This window comes from Esox lucius, chromosome 22, assembly GCF_011004845.1.
Source record: "Esox lucius isolate fEsoLuc1 chromosome 22, fEsoLuc1.pri, whole genome shotgun sequence".
In the NCBI taxonomy this organism is placed as follows: Eukaryota; Metazoa; Chordata; class Actinopteri; order Esociformes; family Esocidae; genus Esox; species Esox lucius.
Window position 1 is genome coordinate 12,229,578 of NC_047590.1, and position 16,351 is coordinate 12,245,928.

Genomic DNA, 16,351 nt, shown 5'->3' on the forward strand with positions numbered 1-16,351 from the left:
ATTTCAGACCTAATTCTGAGATTTCACGACTGAATGCCCCGACACACTCCATTAAACATGGTGAATAGCAGCCTTACTTTAAGATTACTAGCTCAACAAGCCTCCAGAACGGAGATAGCGCCATTGATGGTCCCTCAGTGCTTATTAGGATTAATTATTTTAATCCAGTATGATACAAAATAATCAAGGTTACCCGCGGTGAGCGTCCCACACTGCTGTGTTTTTACAACAGGTGACAAAATGTTTGTCAAAGACAGCTGAGAATTCATTAATCAAGCGCCTGCCTTGTCAGCTCATTCTTACTATGTTATTAGCATGGAAATAAAGCTGCCAGGCTCCCACTGCTGAAAGCAGAATGTGCCTCATTCCAGTCCACGCATAGAACTTTGAAAGGTTATAGACAGTTGTAACAAGTTGAAGATATTTAGAACTATGGTCAAAGGTGCCATGATTAGCTAGTAACAAACCTCAGACCGGAACTAGAGGGGTATACAGATGTAAATCACCAATACTCTTTAACATGTTTGATCTTCATGTTGCCACTCCTTTGGGTATAGGCTGTGCTCAACTAGCTGTTGAGTTTTTAACTGGAACCTCCACACACACTCTAATCAGAGAACATACACCATCTAGACTCTAATCGGAGAACGTACACCATCTACACTCTAATCGGAGAACGTACTCCATCTACACTCTAATCAGAGAACGTACTCCATCTACACTCAGACATGACAACCACTCCACCAACCCCGTGTTCACCACACGGATGTCATACTTTCCCTCATCTTACGCTGTTTCACTTCATGTGTGTGTCAGTAATGATTACGGTGGATCCTTTATTTGTTGTAATTAAGACTGTCACTTGTCTATTTCTTGGGGTCAGCCCTGAATACAACTTCACTCTTTTCAATCCCCTCTCTATCACCCGCTACTCTCCTCTCTCCTTGGATCTCTCCTCAATCCCTCAATCTCTGCTCTATACCTCATCCCTTTCTCTTATATGCCTCCACCTCGTCTCCATCCATCCATCTCTCCTCCATCTTTCCATCTCCTTCATTCCTTATTCTGTCTCTTCCTGGTTTCATCTCTCCCCCTTCTCGCTCTCCCCTTCTGCATATTTCAGTTCCGGTGAAATCCTATTTTCCGCTGCCAGGCATCCATCTGAAGAAATGTGAGGAGCGGAGAGAGTCTTTAAGCATCCGTTAAAACGCTCTCCTGGCACATAGCTCTAGAGGACAATACCTCTGCCTGAACATGACCTGGTTCAGCCCAATAACACAGGCCTTGTGGGTTCTTCCCAATGCCACTTATAAGGGAGGAAGTCCTGGGAATGATGAGCAAGTAATTTAAGGCTTGTCTGAAAATGTATTTAAAGTATGTTTAAAATATCAACTTACTCCACAGTCTGGCTCTTTCATTTAAATTTCAACGAGTCTGAAAATAATTAATTTTCATCAGCATAAAAGCATCCCAAAAAGAATATTCTGACATAAAAGAATCCAAAATACAGTATTCTGAAAGTCTTAACTACTGCTATACTGGAAACGCATACCAATCAAATAATCTCAGTAATTCTGAACGTGAACACATCTTGGACATGTATGAGTTGTCCAGAGTCTCCGTTCTGCATGTGTATTGGCCATCTGCACATGCCACACAACAGGTCATCGTCGCCACCCTCTGGACATTTTGTGAAGTGCAAGTCTATTTTGCATGCTAAAAACATGTCAGGAAATGTATTACAACACTTATAATAAATAACAGTAAGGTAATAAATTCATTGCACTGGTCCAATCATATAATCACATTTCAAAGTAAAAGTCATGATATTGCATTTTTGGTTTTATTACAAGCAAATATACAGTTGTTTGCCCATGATAACTACAGAAAGGCTGGCAAAAATCAACATTTATCTACAGATTTCAATCTGTAAAAAACTGTATACAAAAAGACCTGTACATAATTACCATTACTACATACAGAATGTAAATATACCCTAGTATAGAATTACAGATATATTTATATACAAAGTCATGAGTAATATTATCACCATAACGTTAGATGTCAATGCATTTTAAAATAGAAATACACATTCAGTTGAACTGTAAAGGCTAGCTGTAAAGTTTGAGCCCCATTAAGATAGTAAAGCAACATATTAGAACCATGAACATCTACTGAAGTTATTCATTTGGTCACACCTTAACCATTGTCAGTGGCTTTTAAAGTGTCTTTAAAAACCAAGCAGTTTTCAGAGCAGCACACAGATGTGTAAATCTGTGGCAGAACCCAGAAGAGACAGATGTACTTGGATTTCTTAGCATATCTGCTGATAAAACACAACATTGTAAAGCTATATGATTTATTTTGCATGACGTCTGTATTCCGTTTCACATCAGTTCCTGTCAAGGTATGTTGGATGTTTTAAAACCTAATACGAATTCCCAAAATAAATACAAGCTGTATAACTGCTCTTATCTTCTGAATACAAAAGTAACAAAAGAAAAAATAAGATTAATCTAAGATATACAAAAATACCTAAAATCTGAATATTCTGATCTGAGAAGGTTCGCTGCCAGAAAAACACTTCACACTATCTAGATGTCAGTATTTGGTGACCAGTAAAGTATAGTTCACTGAGAAGTTCTAATGTGCTGTAGTGTACCACATGATCTAACAGCAGCAAACAAGTTCAGAGCTGAACAAGGAAGATTTGTTCAACAGCATCCATTCGGATTTTCTGCCAGTACTACAGTTATAAACAGCAGATATTTGATGTCACAATGACAGACTTAAGACTATGGGCTTCTGATACATTCAATATTCTGATGAATAGTCAGCAACACTAAAACAGTAAAATGCACATATTCTCTCTTTCTTTTGACTTTCCGAGGAGTTGTAGGTCACAAAAAACAATATTCCTCAAGACTCTAAGTGTTCAGGTTAGATCAAAGGACAATACATCTTTTAAAAGAAAAAATGTAACATACAAAATATGAACATAATTAATTCTAGCCAATACAAGCAATGTATGCAATGTGCTAGTTTGGTTCAAGTTTTCAAGCATTTTGCAAATAAGTACTTTAATGGACAAGACATCAAAGCAGCACAAAGAGACAGAAATGTCCTATTACAGCTTTCAGCAGTCAGAGAAAGACTGCTAAAAAGAACAGCCCAGTACATCCATCATCATGACAGAGGCAGACGAAGCGCATGCCAAGCGTCCATGTCAATCAGCTTTCTAAACACGAACACACTGAACAGTTAAGTCACACCAGTCTTTCATACTCTAACAGAATCACAGGACTCTGAATAAAAAAAAATAATCTCACAATTTTCGGAGTAATCTAATGACTTAGCCAGTCGCTGCATCCTATACCAATACAATCATCTATTTACTAAACACTTGTAAACATCACCTCTATCATAGCGATGCCTAAAATATTCCAGTGCTGTAGTTTTGATCGTGGCGTGTCTGCATATGTCAGTAGAGATTCATTGTACCCGCTAACAGCAGACAGCCATCTTAAATATCACTGCTGCGTTTAATTGAACGGACCCTTGCACACGCACTCTCGCGCACACGCACACACTGAATACCATCTCTATTTGGGACGTCCGCACACGTTTGTGCATCGGTGTGAAAAATCCCACAAGGCAGCTTCCGCGGCACCGGAGGCACCTACTATCAAGACGCTAGACGTGTCCATAAAAACCTTTGGTTGGGGTGCAATGACCACTCCCCCCTCACTCCCCCCCTCACTCCCCCACTCCCCGCCTCCCCTTACACCCGGCACACTCAGACTGGGTTCTCGTGGGATGGATGGAGAAAGGCTGGAGCGGAGAGGCATGCTGAAGGAGTGAACCGACGACTGGATGAGAGCAGGCTGTAGTGAGGGGGGGAGAGGACAGACCCGCACGAGCGTCATATCGACGGGGGAGAAGAAAGGAGGCGAGAGTGAGAAACGAGAGCGGGGAAAGGGACACGAAAAAGAGTGCAGAGGGAAACAAACACGTAGAATTGCAAGGAGATGTCCTATATGGACGACGCCGACATTGACAGATAAGGCCCTTACCAGACTCTGCCTGGTCAATTATAACATCCTTATATGCAGAGAGAGACATCCATGGGTGTGCTATTTAAGCCACTGGACAGAACAAAGCACCTATCAGATTCTAACTATGTAGGTTCTATACATTGTATTTCTATGACAACCATTCGCTGCTCCTTAAGGCTTCCCGTGTGAGGGAGAGATGTCAGAAGGTACAAGTCCAGTCTCAGTCAAAGATAAGAACCAGTAAGGCAAGCCATTGTTAAGCCTCGTCTTGTCCTTCATACTGCTGTATATCAAATGAAACACTGTAGATGTTAAGGCAGATAAGGAATCCAATGAATACGAGTTCAACGGTCTGCTTTTTCGAGCTTTGAGCCAGGCCCAGAACGCCTTAGATTTCATGTCAGGGAATGGGATGTTTGCAAGATGAAACAGGAAAACCCAATAACACCACAGAAGACATAAGGCCAGTCTCGTACACGTACAGACACACACGCACAGAAGACACACACATACACGAGCGCGTACACACACACACACACGCACACTCAGTACACTGAACTGTGTCTAATCTAGCAGAGATGAATGACTATCCCAGCCTAGCCACTTACAACAATATTGGAAAAGACAAATGTGTCTTATGGTGTGTTCCTCAATAAGAGATTTGCGCAGAGGCAACACCAGTTTGTTCTACAAAAAGCAGGACAGAAAGAGAGAGAAAGAGGAAACAAAGACAAAACAAAAACAGGAAGATTCTGGTCAGTTAAAGCAACATGCGATACCTCAAAACAGCCTTAAGTCATTCTAGACACTTGTCTTCTAATACTGACATCCCTGCTTTCCCACAAACACCTTGAATGACATCATCGTCGGGAGACTTGACAGACATCTGCCTGGAAGGGACACGGGGGGGGGGGGACTCACATTGCAGTCTGAGGGGGTCAACTCTGGTTAGACATCTGTAGGTGGAGCAAAGGGCCTTTCCACCAATCCCTGCGCACATCTGGAGCCAAGTCTGTTCAGTTGGACCGGGGCCGTGTGTGAACAGACACTGTCCTCCTCTATGTGTTAGATGTGTTTATCCTTTTCAAAGACATCGGTAACTGCACATACCTAGATTATTCAGCCATTCTCCGGCTAGAAGGCCAGTGCAGATTGTTCCAGTGGTAAACTGTGCAAGACTGCAATGTGGTCTTAGACCTGCAGGCTAAATGAGATACTAAACTTCGGACGTGTAGTCTAAATCATACTGAACGCCACTCGACTATACCGACGTCTCAGGCCCCGCCCCATTGTAGGCATAGCCCGCCCCCAAGTGACGGGAGTTGTCGGCGAATCGGAGGAGGGGTGTGAAAGTGCAGTAGTCGTTCCCGCCCCTCCAGTGGGTGAACATGGTTTTTTTGCTGAGGGGTTCAGACCTTCTGGGGACGGCGTTCTGGGGGTCGGCCGCTCTGCGCGTTGGAGCGTGAAGAGACGCCAGCGGTGTGAACTCCGACAGCTGGCCGTTATACAGCTTGTCTGCGTTCTGAAGGGAAGGTGAGATGGAGACAGAGACCGAAGACAGGTGTTATTATCTGGATCAAGGTGAAAGGGTTCGGGTTTAGGGGTATCCACTTTGGCTCCTTGAGTGTGTGTTGGTCCAGCCCGGCGATAATCGGATTCGACCTAGTGAACTATTTCGATGCATGGTTGTCTTTTATTTGAAATATAATTTATATAATCCGGTTAGCTTTTATTGGGTAGGAACAAAAGCTTGCACACAACACACACTCTGGGACCAGGTTTGACCACTTGGTGGATCCAGAAGATGACAAGCCATGCCACACACCCAACCCCAAAACCACATCAAAACACAAACACGGCAGAACCTGTTAATGACAAATGATGTGGAGCCAAACTGAGAAGTAAATGATCCGTCAAAGAGTACAGCTCTTCAGTCCCAGACAAACTGCTAATTCATTGATCATCCAACCCATTGTGGATTGATGAACGCTAGATTCTATCCTATCCAAACATACACAATTCAGTGCTAACTACTTCTAGGAGGAGGAAAGAATTGAGGATGCCTTTAAAATGTATCAGTACGGGTCCATGTATTGGTTCATTTTTTGGGGGATGGTGCTTCAACAAGGGGGGTTTTGGCAGTTCGGATCATTATATATTTTCGGGGCATTCTTTCACACACCTCAATTTGACATTTTACGTTTCAGTCATTTGGCAGACGCTTTCATCCAGAGCGACTTAAAGTAAATATTCCAGCTCTCCTCCCTCTATCCCTCCCTTTCTTTCTAAGTGAAAGAATAGAAATATGCAGGAACACCACGTTCGACTGAGCGAGACAAATGTTTTAATGGAGCAGTCTGGTTCGAAGACCACACCACAGGACAGGCCCCAACCAATCATCCTGCTCCTCACACCTCCATGGGCATCCAAGGATATCAAATTAAAAGCCACCTTTTGGATCGGGTCTTGTGCTAAACTGACGACGAGTGGAATTTCATCTTTAATCACCTCCTCTCCTGTCAAGTTATCCTGAGTTCAATATTTTAAAGGCAAAAGGAGGTGCTACATTTCAACGCTAGAGGGAGGCAGTGCTCTTCTGAAGGAGAACTTGCACATTTGCTACGGAACCCAGTACAAACAAAATGTTTAGCTTAAGAAAGGCAAAGGCACCGGTATGATAAGTTCGAATAGGTGCCCTTTTTTTTTAGTTTGAAAATTAGGCGCAGTCAGGGTGTTTAACAACTATTGGCGGATTATCTTAAAGCTCCATCTGGGACTGAAGAGGCTGTCAGAATGTAACTAACATGCACGTTGGCACTCACGGAGGCACATGCACAAACCTGCAAGCACACACACACACGCGCGCGCGCACACACACACACACACACACGCACACACACACACGCCCTTGTTAGTGCACCAGCTGGGTATGAGGACACCCCCATGTTAAAACAACCTGTAAAAATGTGTTTGTCCATATCACAAAGCGACTAGGTTTTTGTGAAGACAAAACACTTGGGAACGTCAGAGACCAACCAAACCCGACGGACGTTCGGGCCAACCCCACAGAGTCCCCCCCGGGGAGCAGGTGCAGCCCCGGCCCTTCACGTCACTCAGTCAACCCCCCCCCCCCCCACCTCCCCCCGTCTTTACCGTCGTCAGGCTAGGCCTCTGAGGTGGTCAGAGTGACCCCTCCGTATAGCAGGGAGTCCAGGCTGTAGGTCATAACCCCATCATAGTTCTTATCTGCCCTCATCCGCTGTGGACGGCAAGACACACACGCTCAGCACACTGAGACCTAAACGCACTCAGACCTCAGCACCCTCTCAACACTCATCGACCTCAACACCCTCTCAACACTCATCGACCTCAGCACCCTCTCAACACTCATCGACCTCAGCACCCTCTCAACACTCAGACCTCAGCACCCTCTCAACACTCATCGACCTCAGCACCCTCTCAACACTCATCGACCTCAGCACCCTCTCAACACTCATCGACCTCAACACCCTCTCAACACTCATCGACCTCAGCACCCTCTCAACACTCATCGACCTCAGCACCCTCTCAACACTCATCGACCTCAGCACCCTCTCAACACTCATCGACCTCAGCACCCTCTCAACACTCATCGACCTCAGCACCCTCTCAACACTCATCGACCTCAGCACCCTCTCAACACTCATCGACCTCAGCACCCTCTCAACACTCATCGACCTCAGCACCCTCTCAACACTCATCGACCTCAACACCCTCTCAACACTCATCGACCTCAACACCCTCTCAACACTCATCGACCTCAACACCCTCTCAACACTCATCGACCTCAGCACCCTCTCAACACTCATCGACCTCAGCACCCTCTCAACACTCATCGACCTCAACACGCACACATTCGGTGTGGACTATGTAGACCCGGAGACACAGAAATACAAAACAAACGTGAACTCTTTCTCTCTTTTTCCTCACACAAACAAACCGTCATTAAAACAAGTTTGACATTTTTAAGGGCTTTGAATACCTTTTTCTCAATGGAGTCCTTTTTAACTGTGAATACATTGTAGCTGCATTCACAGTCACTCCACCCAAGACTCTTCAGTCACACTTCAACACTGACATGCAAATCTACAGCCACCTCGGCGCATGCAGCTCTGGTAGATGTCCACGCAGATACACAGAGGAGAAAGAGCATGCAGAGATGGTGACCTGACCTAGGTCAGCTGGTTAGGTTAGAAACTGATTCTGCTGGAGGTTTGCGAAAGCATAAAGATGGTGGACTGCTCAGAGGTTAGGCATGGCCGCTTTGTCTTCCGTTGCCAAAGAGACAGAGCCAGGTCAGAGGGTAGAGTGTAAATGTCACACGCCAGGAGAGAGGTCGGGAAGGGACAGAGGAGAAGGGAAGACGGAGGAGGGGGCAGGAGGAGAGAGGGAGGAGAATGGTTAATAGGAACACTTATACTTTGAAAAACATTTTCACTTTCAAACAATTATTCGGCAAAAGGAAAGAGGAATGTCTAGGTGAAAATGTCAGAAGGGAGAGGTCAGGGTTCAATGGGAAGCCCGCACACGGTACGGACAAAGGACCGGATCGGATGTGAGAGAGACACTGTCAGCCCTTCAGAACAAGTAAGATCCAGATTCACAAGTGAACACTGCACACTGATGGACCAGCTCACTTACTTCCAGAACACCAGGAATATATCCATAGGTAGCGTACAGCTAAAGTCCAGGTGAAAGTTACATATCATACGGTATCTACAGAGTGCATTTAATCACCCGATTTTAAACATAGAACCAAGAGTCATTCATATGTAAATGAGAAAATGATTAGCGTGTGTGTGTGTGTGTGCTCGCTCACTAACCTGGATGCGCTCAGTGGTTGTAGGCCACAGGGCCCTAGAGACAACCTTCTTGACAACGTCCGGCAGGAGACTGGTGACGATAAGCAGGATGATGCTCAGCCAGGCCGGACCACTGGATAACATCTGCATGAACACGTAGTACATCCTCTGGTAGTTCAGGAAAGGCCTGGGGGACGGGATCTATTTAGTCTATATCTATGTTTTTAATAACAACTGCATGAACACGTAGTACATCCTCTGGTAGTTCAGGAAAGTCCTGGGGGACAGGATCTATTTAGTCTATATCTATGTTTTTAATAACAACTGCATGAATACAGAGAGGAGACGATCGGCATAGTCTATATGTATGTTTTTGCAAAGACGGTTTCAAAACAGAGGGGAGGATCTTTTTATAATCTATGTTTTTCATAAGATCTGAATGAACATGGAGAGGACAGGATCAAATGTGTCCATCTCCTGGTAGCCTGAAAGAAATAGTCCCATTAAAATGGTAGAATAGAAGGTGAACAGAGAACACACCAGATGATGCCTCCCCAGAGCAGAGAGAAGATGACGAAGAACAGCAACGAGCCCCAGATGACAAAATGGTTGATCCATGTCCAGTAGTGTGTGTCCAGGGCCAGCTGTGAGACAGAAAGAGAGAAATACAGAGAGACACAGACAGACAGAGAACGAAAGAGATGGAAAACGAGACAGAGATAAAATGAAATTGTCATGTCATCTGGCATTTACATCAAAGCAGTAGGATTCACTCCAACACTGAATTCCTTTAACATCCAGCCAATACAAGTAACTTCCAGGCAATAATAGTTATGAGGTTCCTGTACCTTTAGTGTGACTGTGAACACCAGCACTGTGAAGACCAGAGTACCAAACGTCCAGTTGCCAAACATCTATGGAGAGGAAACCATTATTATTACACAGAGGAATCATATGTAAGGACTCAAACACACCTGCGTCCATTTTTGAAGAGAACAGCATTGGTGCTGTATTTTCAGACATCCTGGACTAACTCCTTTTCTTCAGGTGACTTAAAACAGTATGCCTACTGTTTGGCCACACTTTCCAGTTAGACATTACACTGGAGAAATCCTCACCAGATCTAAATGGTTTCATTTATCATAGAGGTCGTTTAAATATTATTATTAAGGGAGTCAACCAAGTGCAGAGATGGAACATTTTAAATGTTATCAGGTTGATGGGACAATGGATATTAGACTATTTTGTCAAGCAGCTTTTTTTTTTTTTTTTTTTTAAAACAACACCAGTAATATTTGCATTATTTCTCTTAAATCTGTATTGAAAGTAAAGACTAGCCTGAAATCCCCTACACGTGTTAATCAAAGAAAAGCACTACACAAAGCATGTATTGCACTTTCAAAGAGCTTGTAATGTTGATGAAATGCTAATGGGAAAATCAACTGATGAGAGTCAACAACATGAAAGTTGTACCTACCAATGCATTAAACCACCTGCTTTCCTCAGGTGTTCTTAAAGGGATAGTTAACCCCTACATATAAATACACCAGACAAATTTCAATGTAGGGGTGAACTATTCCTTTGGGTCACAATGCAAGGGCAAAATAAACTCACTATTTTCCATATTCAATTTTCAAGCATTGAAATAGGCTAATAACTTGAACATGGAAGGGAAGTCAGTGACGTTATTTCAAGTTGCAGAATTTTTTTATATCTCCTACCTGACATGTCTAATACAGCTACATTCATCATGTAGCTTGGCCATTCATTCCTTGTGTCGAATGCTCTGATTGGAGTGTGAACTAAGCAGGCCCTGAATCAGTCTAATGTCCTGCTGTCTGACCTAGTATTTTGCCCTTGCAGTCTGACCGGCAATTACATTTCAAAGAAGCAGGTGTAGATCTAGAGGGACATATCAGGTTCAGGATGCTTTGTTCTAACCCAGCTGTAAAACACAAGATTCATCAAGGTGTACATTGACAACAATCAACGATTGACTATCAGGTGTGTTAATGCCAGGTGGAAACAAAACCCTGAACAGACTGGGGTCCTCCACAACAACGTGACCCTCTGACCCAAAGGACCCATATGAGTGGTTCTCTACAGATCAGCATACTAGCAACAACTACTGTAGCACTGGACAGACAAATAACGTGATGACTGGACTATGGTCACTACACAAGAACACATGAGAGGGGCTCTAGGATGGATTTACTATTACCAAACAGATAAACAGTACCTACTGTTTTATTCAACTACTATACAGGTACACAGTACCTAGTGCTCTATTCTACTACCATACAGATACACAGTACCTACTGCTCTATTCTACTACCATACAGAAATACAGTACCTACTGCTCTATTCTACTAACATACATATATACAGTACCTACTGCTCTATTCTACTACCATACAGAAATACAGTACCTACTGCTCTATTTTACTACCATACAGATATACAGTACCTACTGCTCTATTCTACTACCATACAGATATACAGTACCTACTGCTCTATTCTACTACCATACAGATACACTAAACAGTACCTACTGCTCTATTCTACTACCATACAGACATACAGTACCTACTGCTCTATTCTACAACCATACAGATACACTAAACAGTACCTACTGCTCTATTCTACTACCATACAGACATACAGTACCTACTGCTCTATTCTACAACCATACAGATACACTATACAGTACCTACTGCTCTATTCTACTTCCATACAGAAATACAGTACCTACTGCACTATTCTACTACCATACAGATATACAGTACCTACTGCTCTATTCAACTACCATACAGAAATACAGTACCTACTGCAATATTCTACAACCATACAGATATACAGTACCTACTGCTCTATTTTACTACCATACAGATACACTATACAGTACCTACTGCTCTATTCTACTTCCATACAGAAATACAGTACCTACTGCACTATTCTACTACCATACAGATATACAGTACCTACTGCTCTATTCTACTACCATACAGATACACAGGAGCTACTGCTGTATTCTACTACCATACAGATATACAGTACCAATTGTTCTATTCTACAACAATACAGATATAAAGTACCTACTGCTCTATTCTACTACCATACAGATATACAGTACCTACTGCTCTATTCTACTACCATACAGGCATACAGTACCTACTGCTCTATACTATTACCATACGAATATACTGTATGTACTGCTCTATATTATTACCAGATAGATATACAGTACCGACTGCTCTATACTATGACCATAATTATATATGGTACCGACTGTTCTATATTATTACCATACAGATATACAGAATCCACCGCTCTATACTATTACCATACAAATATACAGTACCTACTGCTCTATATTATAACCATTCAGATATACAGTACATACTGCATTTCGTTGTACTGTACCTGTACTGTTCAATGACAATAAAGTTGAATCTGATCTAATATACTGCTCTATACTATTCCTGTACAGACATACCTACTGCTCTATAATATTACTACACAAATATACCTACTGCTCCATAATATTACTACACAGAGATACCTACGGCTCGATTATATTACTGCACAGATATACCTACTGCTCTATAATATTACAACACAGATATGCCAACTGCTCTAAACTATTACTACACAGATATACCTACTGCTCTATAATATTACTACACAAATATACCTACTGCTCTATAATATTACTACACAGATATACCTACTGCTCTATAATATTACTACACATATATACATACTGCTCTATAATATTACTACACAAATATACCTCCTGCTCTATAATATTACTAAACAGATATACCTACTGCTCTACAATATTACTACACAGATATACCTACTGCTCTATAATATTACTACACAGATATACCTACTGCTCTAAACTATTACTACACAGATATACCTACTGCTCTATAATATTACTACACAGATATACCTACTGCTCTAAACTATTACTACACAGATATACCTACTGCTCTATAATATTACTACACAGATATACCTACTGCTCTATAATATTACTACACAGATATACCTACTGCTCTAAACTATTACTATACAGATATAATACCTACTGATCTTTGGCCTACAGCGGGCAGAAGGGTTAGGTTTTAAGAGGACTGGTGAATTCCTATTGGATGGTGTGATGACTGGCGGTTCGGTTACGCAATGCGACAGGCAGTGAAGGAGGGGAACGGATTAACTAAACCAGGGTGACAGACAGATAGGGACAGGCTTACCATCTGTGTGTTGGTGGTCATTAGCTGAGGAAAGGAAGAGAAGCAAAAACAGACAGCAACAGAAAGGTAAGAGGACAGGAAGAAGAAGAAGAAGAGGAAAGAGAAAATATAAAACCATAGGCCCAAAAACAAACCAAAAAAACTGATGTTCAAAGGAAGTTAACCAGAAACAGTGAAAACAAAGCAATCAAAAATGTTAACGAGACAAATAAATAATATAGTAAATGGCACACAGGAAAATGTCTGCACTCAACATGCTCTCGTGTTGCAGATATGAATGAAAGACCTGGGTCATGGTTGTACACATATGTGAATCTGCAGACTAGGAGATCTTATATCTACCAATGACCTAAAATCAACACTGGGCACAGACATCTGTTCTGATTCATTAGAATAGCGTTGATTTATGCGAAATAAAGTGTCACATCAACTAAATGTTCTAATTTATTTTCCCAAGTCTTGTGAGTTTACTTTACTCCAACCTGTGTGTGCCCAGAGGACTCACTCCAAAACCCATATTCATAAGCATCCACTCGTTATCATCCACTCATAAACATCTACTCAGTTATCCATTAATCATCCACTCCTTCTTATCCACACCTAGCCATCCACACGTAACCAACCACGCCTACTCATCAACGCCTACTCATCCACGCCTACTCATCCACGCCTACTCATCCACGCCTACTTATCCACTCCTAGCCACCCGACTCATCCACTCCCACTCATCCACTCCTAGTCATCCACACCTAACCATCCACTCCTACTCATCCACTCCTACTCATCCACTCCTACTCATCCACTCCCACTCATTAAATCCCACTCATTAAATCCCACTCATTAACTCCACATTTCGCTCAATAGGCCATCCATGGCAGGAATTTAACCATTAAAGAAATATTAACAGATGGTCATTTTATGCTTCACACATAAACTCTTGCCAAGGCGATAGTGTCTTTACCTGTCCATTGCTGGTGAAGGTGGTGTTGTAGAACAAGAAGTAAGCACCGAAGAAGAAGACAACTGCGTCAAACACCCCCAAAAATGTCCAGTAGATAAAGATGGGCCAACGCAGGAGAGAGTTCTTAGCTATGTCTCTATAGAGGAGAGATCAGAGACCCATCTCATCACTTGACTACTCTGAGCATACTGCTGTACCACATTACTTGATAACAGGTAATTAGATGGTTCTATGTCTATCTGTAGATTTATTAAAATTTATACCAGAAAACATAATTTTCTACTTTTTTGTGAGTTTGGGGGGGGGTGGGGGTTGCTTTGATGTAAAAAATGTGAAGCTAACTTACTCTACTTTATATTACTCTATGAAGCAAACAGCATTTCAACACAATGGTGAGCAAGGCCATATTGATTTAAGAGTTAGCAGAGCAATCCAGGCGTGGAGGAATGGTCCGCCCCCAGTCGGATTCCTTTTAGCCTGCTACTGTTGTCTTAGGTTTCCACACAATTACCCTCAGGTAGCTAGCAGGAAAATGGAATATTGATTGTCACCAGGAGATAGGAAGTCAAAAAAAACAACAACAAATATTTACTGGCAACACCACTGAACAATTGGAGCTATACATTGTGGTGCGAAAGTGCCCCCCACCTGCTTATTTAGCGTCGCACCAACTCCCCCAAAAAGGCAGGAAAGTTCCACAATCTTCCTGAGGCAGCCAGCAAATCTAACCCCACCCCACCCCAGCTGCAACTGGGAGCCCAGCAGAGCCAGCGGAGACACACAACGCCTCGGCCAAGCTTCATGTACTGCTCCCAGCGCATCAACCTCTAGAGGAATCTGTTCCAGCTATTCTCCTGCCTGCCCGCTTTCCGGGAGCCTGCTTATGCTTCCCCTGACATGGTCCGGAGGGGATTCAGCTCGGCCGGGGTGGGGCTACCTTTGCGGGCTGCCCTCGGAAGATTCTGGAACCTTTCTGCCTTTTTTTGGGGATGTTGGTTCTGCGCTGATGAACCAGTTGGGGGTGTGTGTGCTTGAGACGGAATGATTTCGAAACTACGGGAATCTATGTTGGATAATGAGGTTGGGGGGCTGTAAATGCTTTGACCTCCAGCTTGCATTATAAATATGGAGTCTATGTGATTTTATTATTAAGGCTTTACAATGTGAAAGAGATGAAGCGAGTAGCATTCCAAACGGGAGAAGATCTAAGGGAGAACGAAACAAGTGGGATTTTATCGATCACTTTGACTTTCCCTCGTCTTACAAACAGTATATATTTCCCATTAGATTCTGGCACATGCAGTCTCAGGGAAACACCTACCTATAGAGGGAGGGGTCTTTTTTGAGGATGTCCATGTTGATGTGCTGCTCAATGAGGCTAAAGAGCAGAATGGGCAGAGACGTGAAGCTGATGTTGTACAGCGTTAGATAGGCGGTGTCATACAGAGGCTGGTGGGGACAAGATGGAGCAAACAGACAAAATCAGTTAAAAAAGTATTAGGAAATATTTATATATCATTTTTTTTCCCATTAATTAAAAAATCACTTTTTTACAGACCTGTTGGGAGAAGCCACAAAAAAACTGATAGAGGAACTGAGGGAAGATAAAGGCAACATTCTGTGGAAAGAGAAAAGGACAGGGGTTCAATACCTCCTCACCAGGAGACCTGAGTGTTACCAATAGCGTATTACATTTCTGGAGAAAAAACATTACTTTGTAGAAGAAGTACTGGACGAGCTCTGAGATGCGGATGTAGTAGTAGTGTCCATGAACAAGCAGCATCTTCTTCAGGTGTTTGAACTTCGGGATGGCGTAGTCACTGTTCCGCGCTGCCTGCCGGCCCTCTTTACCCATAATGCCTTGGGGGGGTTGTGAGTGAGCATGTTTACCGTTTCTTATGTAAATCATTTCCAAGAATCATTTTATATATATATATTTATTATTTAAAATAAACCAAAATCTTAGTTGAGGCAATCTACAGTATTTTTTATTTGTAATTGCAATTATCATTACAGTGAGATCAATAAACCGTGAACAAGGTAATACAAACCAATGCCCACATGAGCCTCCAGGATCATGCTGACGTCGTTAGCTCCATCTCCAATTGCTAGCGTGATGGGATGTTCTGGAGATGCTTTGATCAGCTTCACGATCTGGGAACAAAAACTCTGTTAAGTGAACACATACACTATGTCATTCATTATACATGCAATGAAAATTGGAAATACTTG

At 42.6% G+C, this 16,351-nt stretch overlaps 1 protein-coding gene across 8 annotated transcripts in view; it reads right to left on the reverse strand.

Annotated features, from left to right (window-relative positions):
- Positions 1-1,835: 1,835 nt before the first annotated feature.
- Positions 1,836-16,351, reverse strand: part of atp11a (ATPase phospholipid transporting 11A) — a 48,646-nt gene continuing 34,130 nt past the window's right edge. For 2 of the 8 annotated variants that reach the window (XM_010886302.5, XM_020042485.3), the window contains exons 20-29: positions 16,171-16,273; positions 15,834-15,979; positions 15,678-15,737; positions 15,441-15,568; positions 14,120-14,255; positions 13,159-13,182; positions 9,745-9,810; positions 9,437-9,540; positions 8,918-9,083; positions 1,836-5,577 (exon numbers count right to left, since the gene is read on the reverse strand). In XM_010886302.5, the coding sequence (XP_010884604.1) occupies positions 5,317-5,577; positions 8,918-9,083; positions 9,437-9,540; positions 9,745-9,810; positions 13,159-13,182; positions 14,120-14,255; positions 15,441-15,568; positions 15,678-15,737; positions 15,834-15,979; positions 16,171-16,273 (1,194 nt within the window). In that variant the 3' untranslated portion in view covers positions 1,836-5,316. Of the gene's footprint in view, positions 5,578-8,266; positions 8,363-8,917; positions 9,084-9,436; positions 9,541-9,744; positions 9,811-13,158; positions 13,183-14,119; positions 14,256-14,443; positions 14,641-15,440; positions 15,569-15,677; positions 15,738-15,833; positions 15,980-16,170; positions 16,274-16,351 lie in introns of those variants that run through there. The other 6 variants (XM_034289718.1, XM_013139921.4, XM_020042486.2 and 3 more) reach the window with 6 other exon arrangements.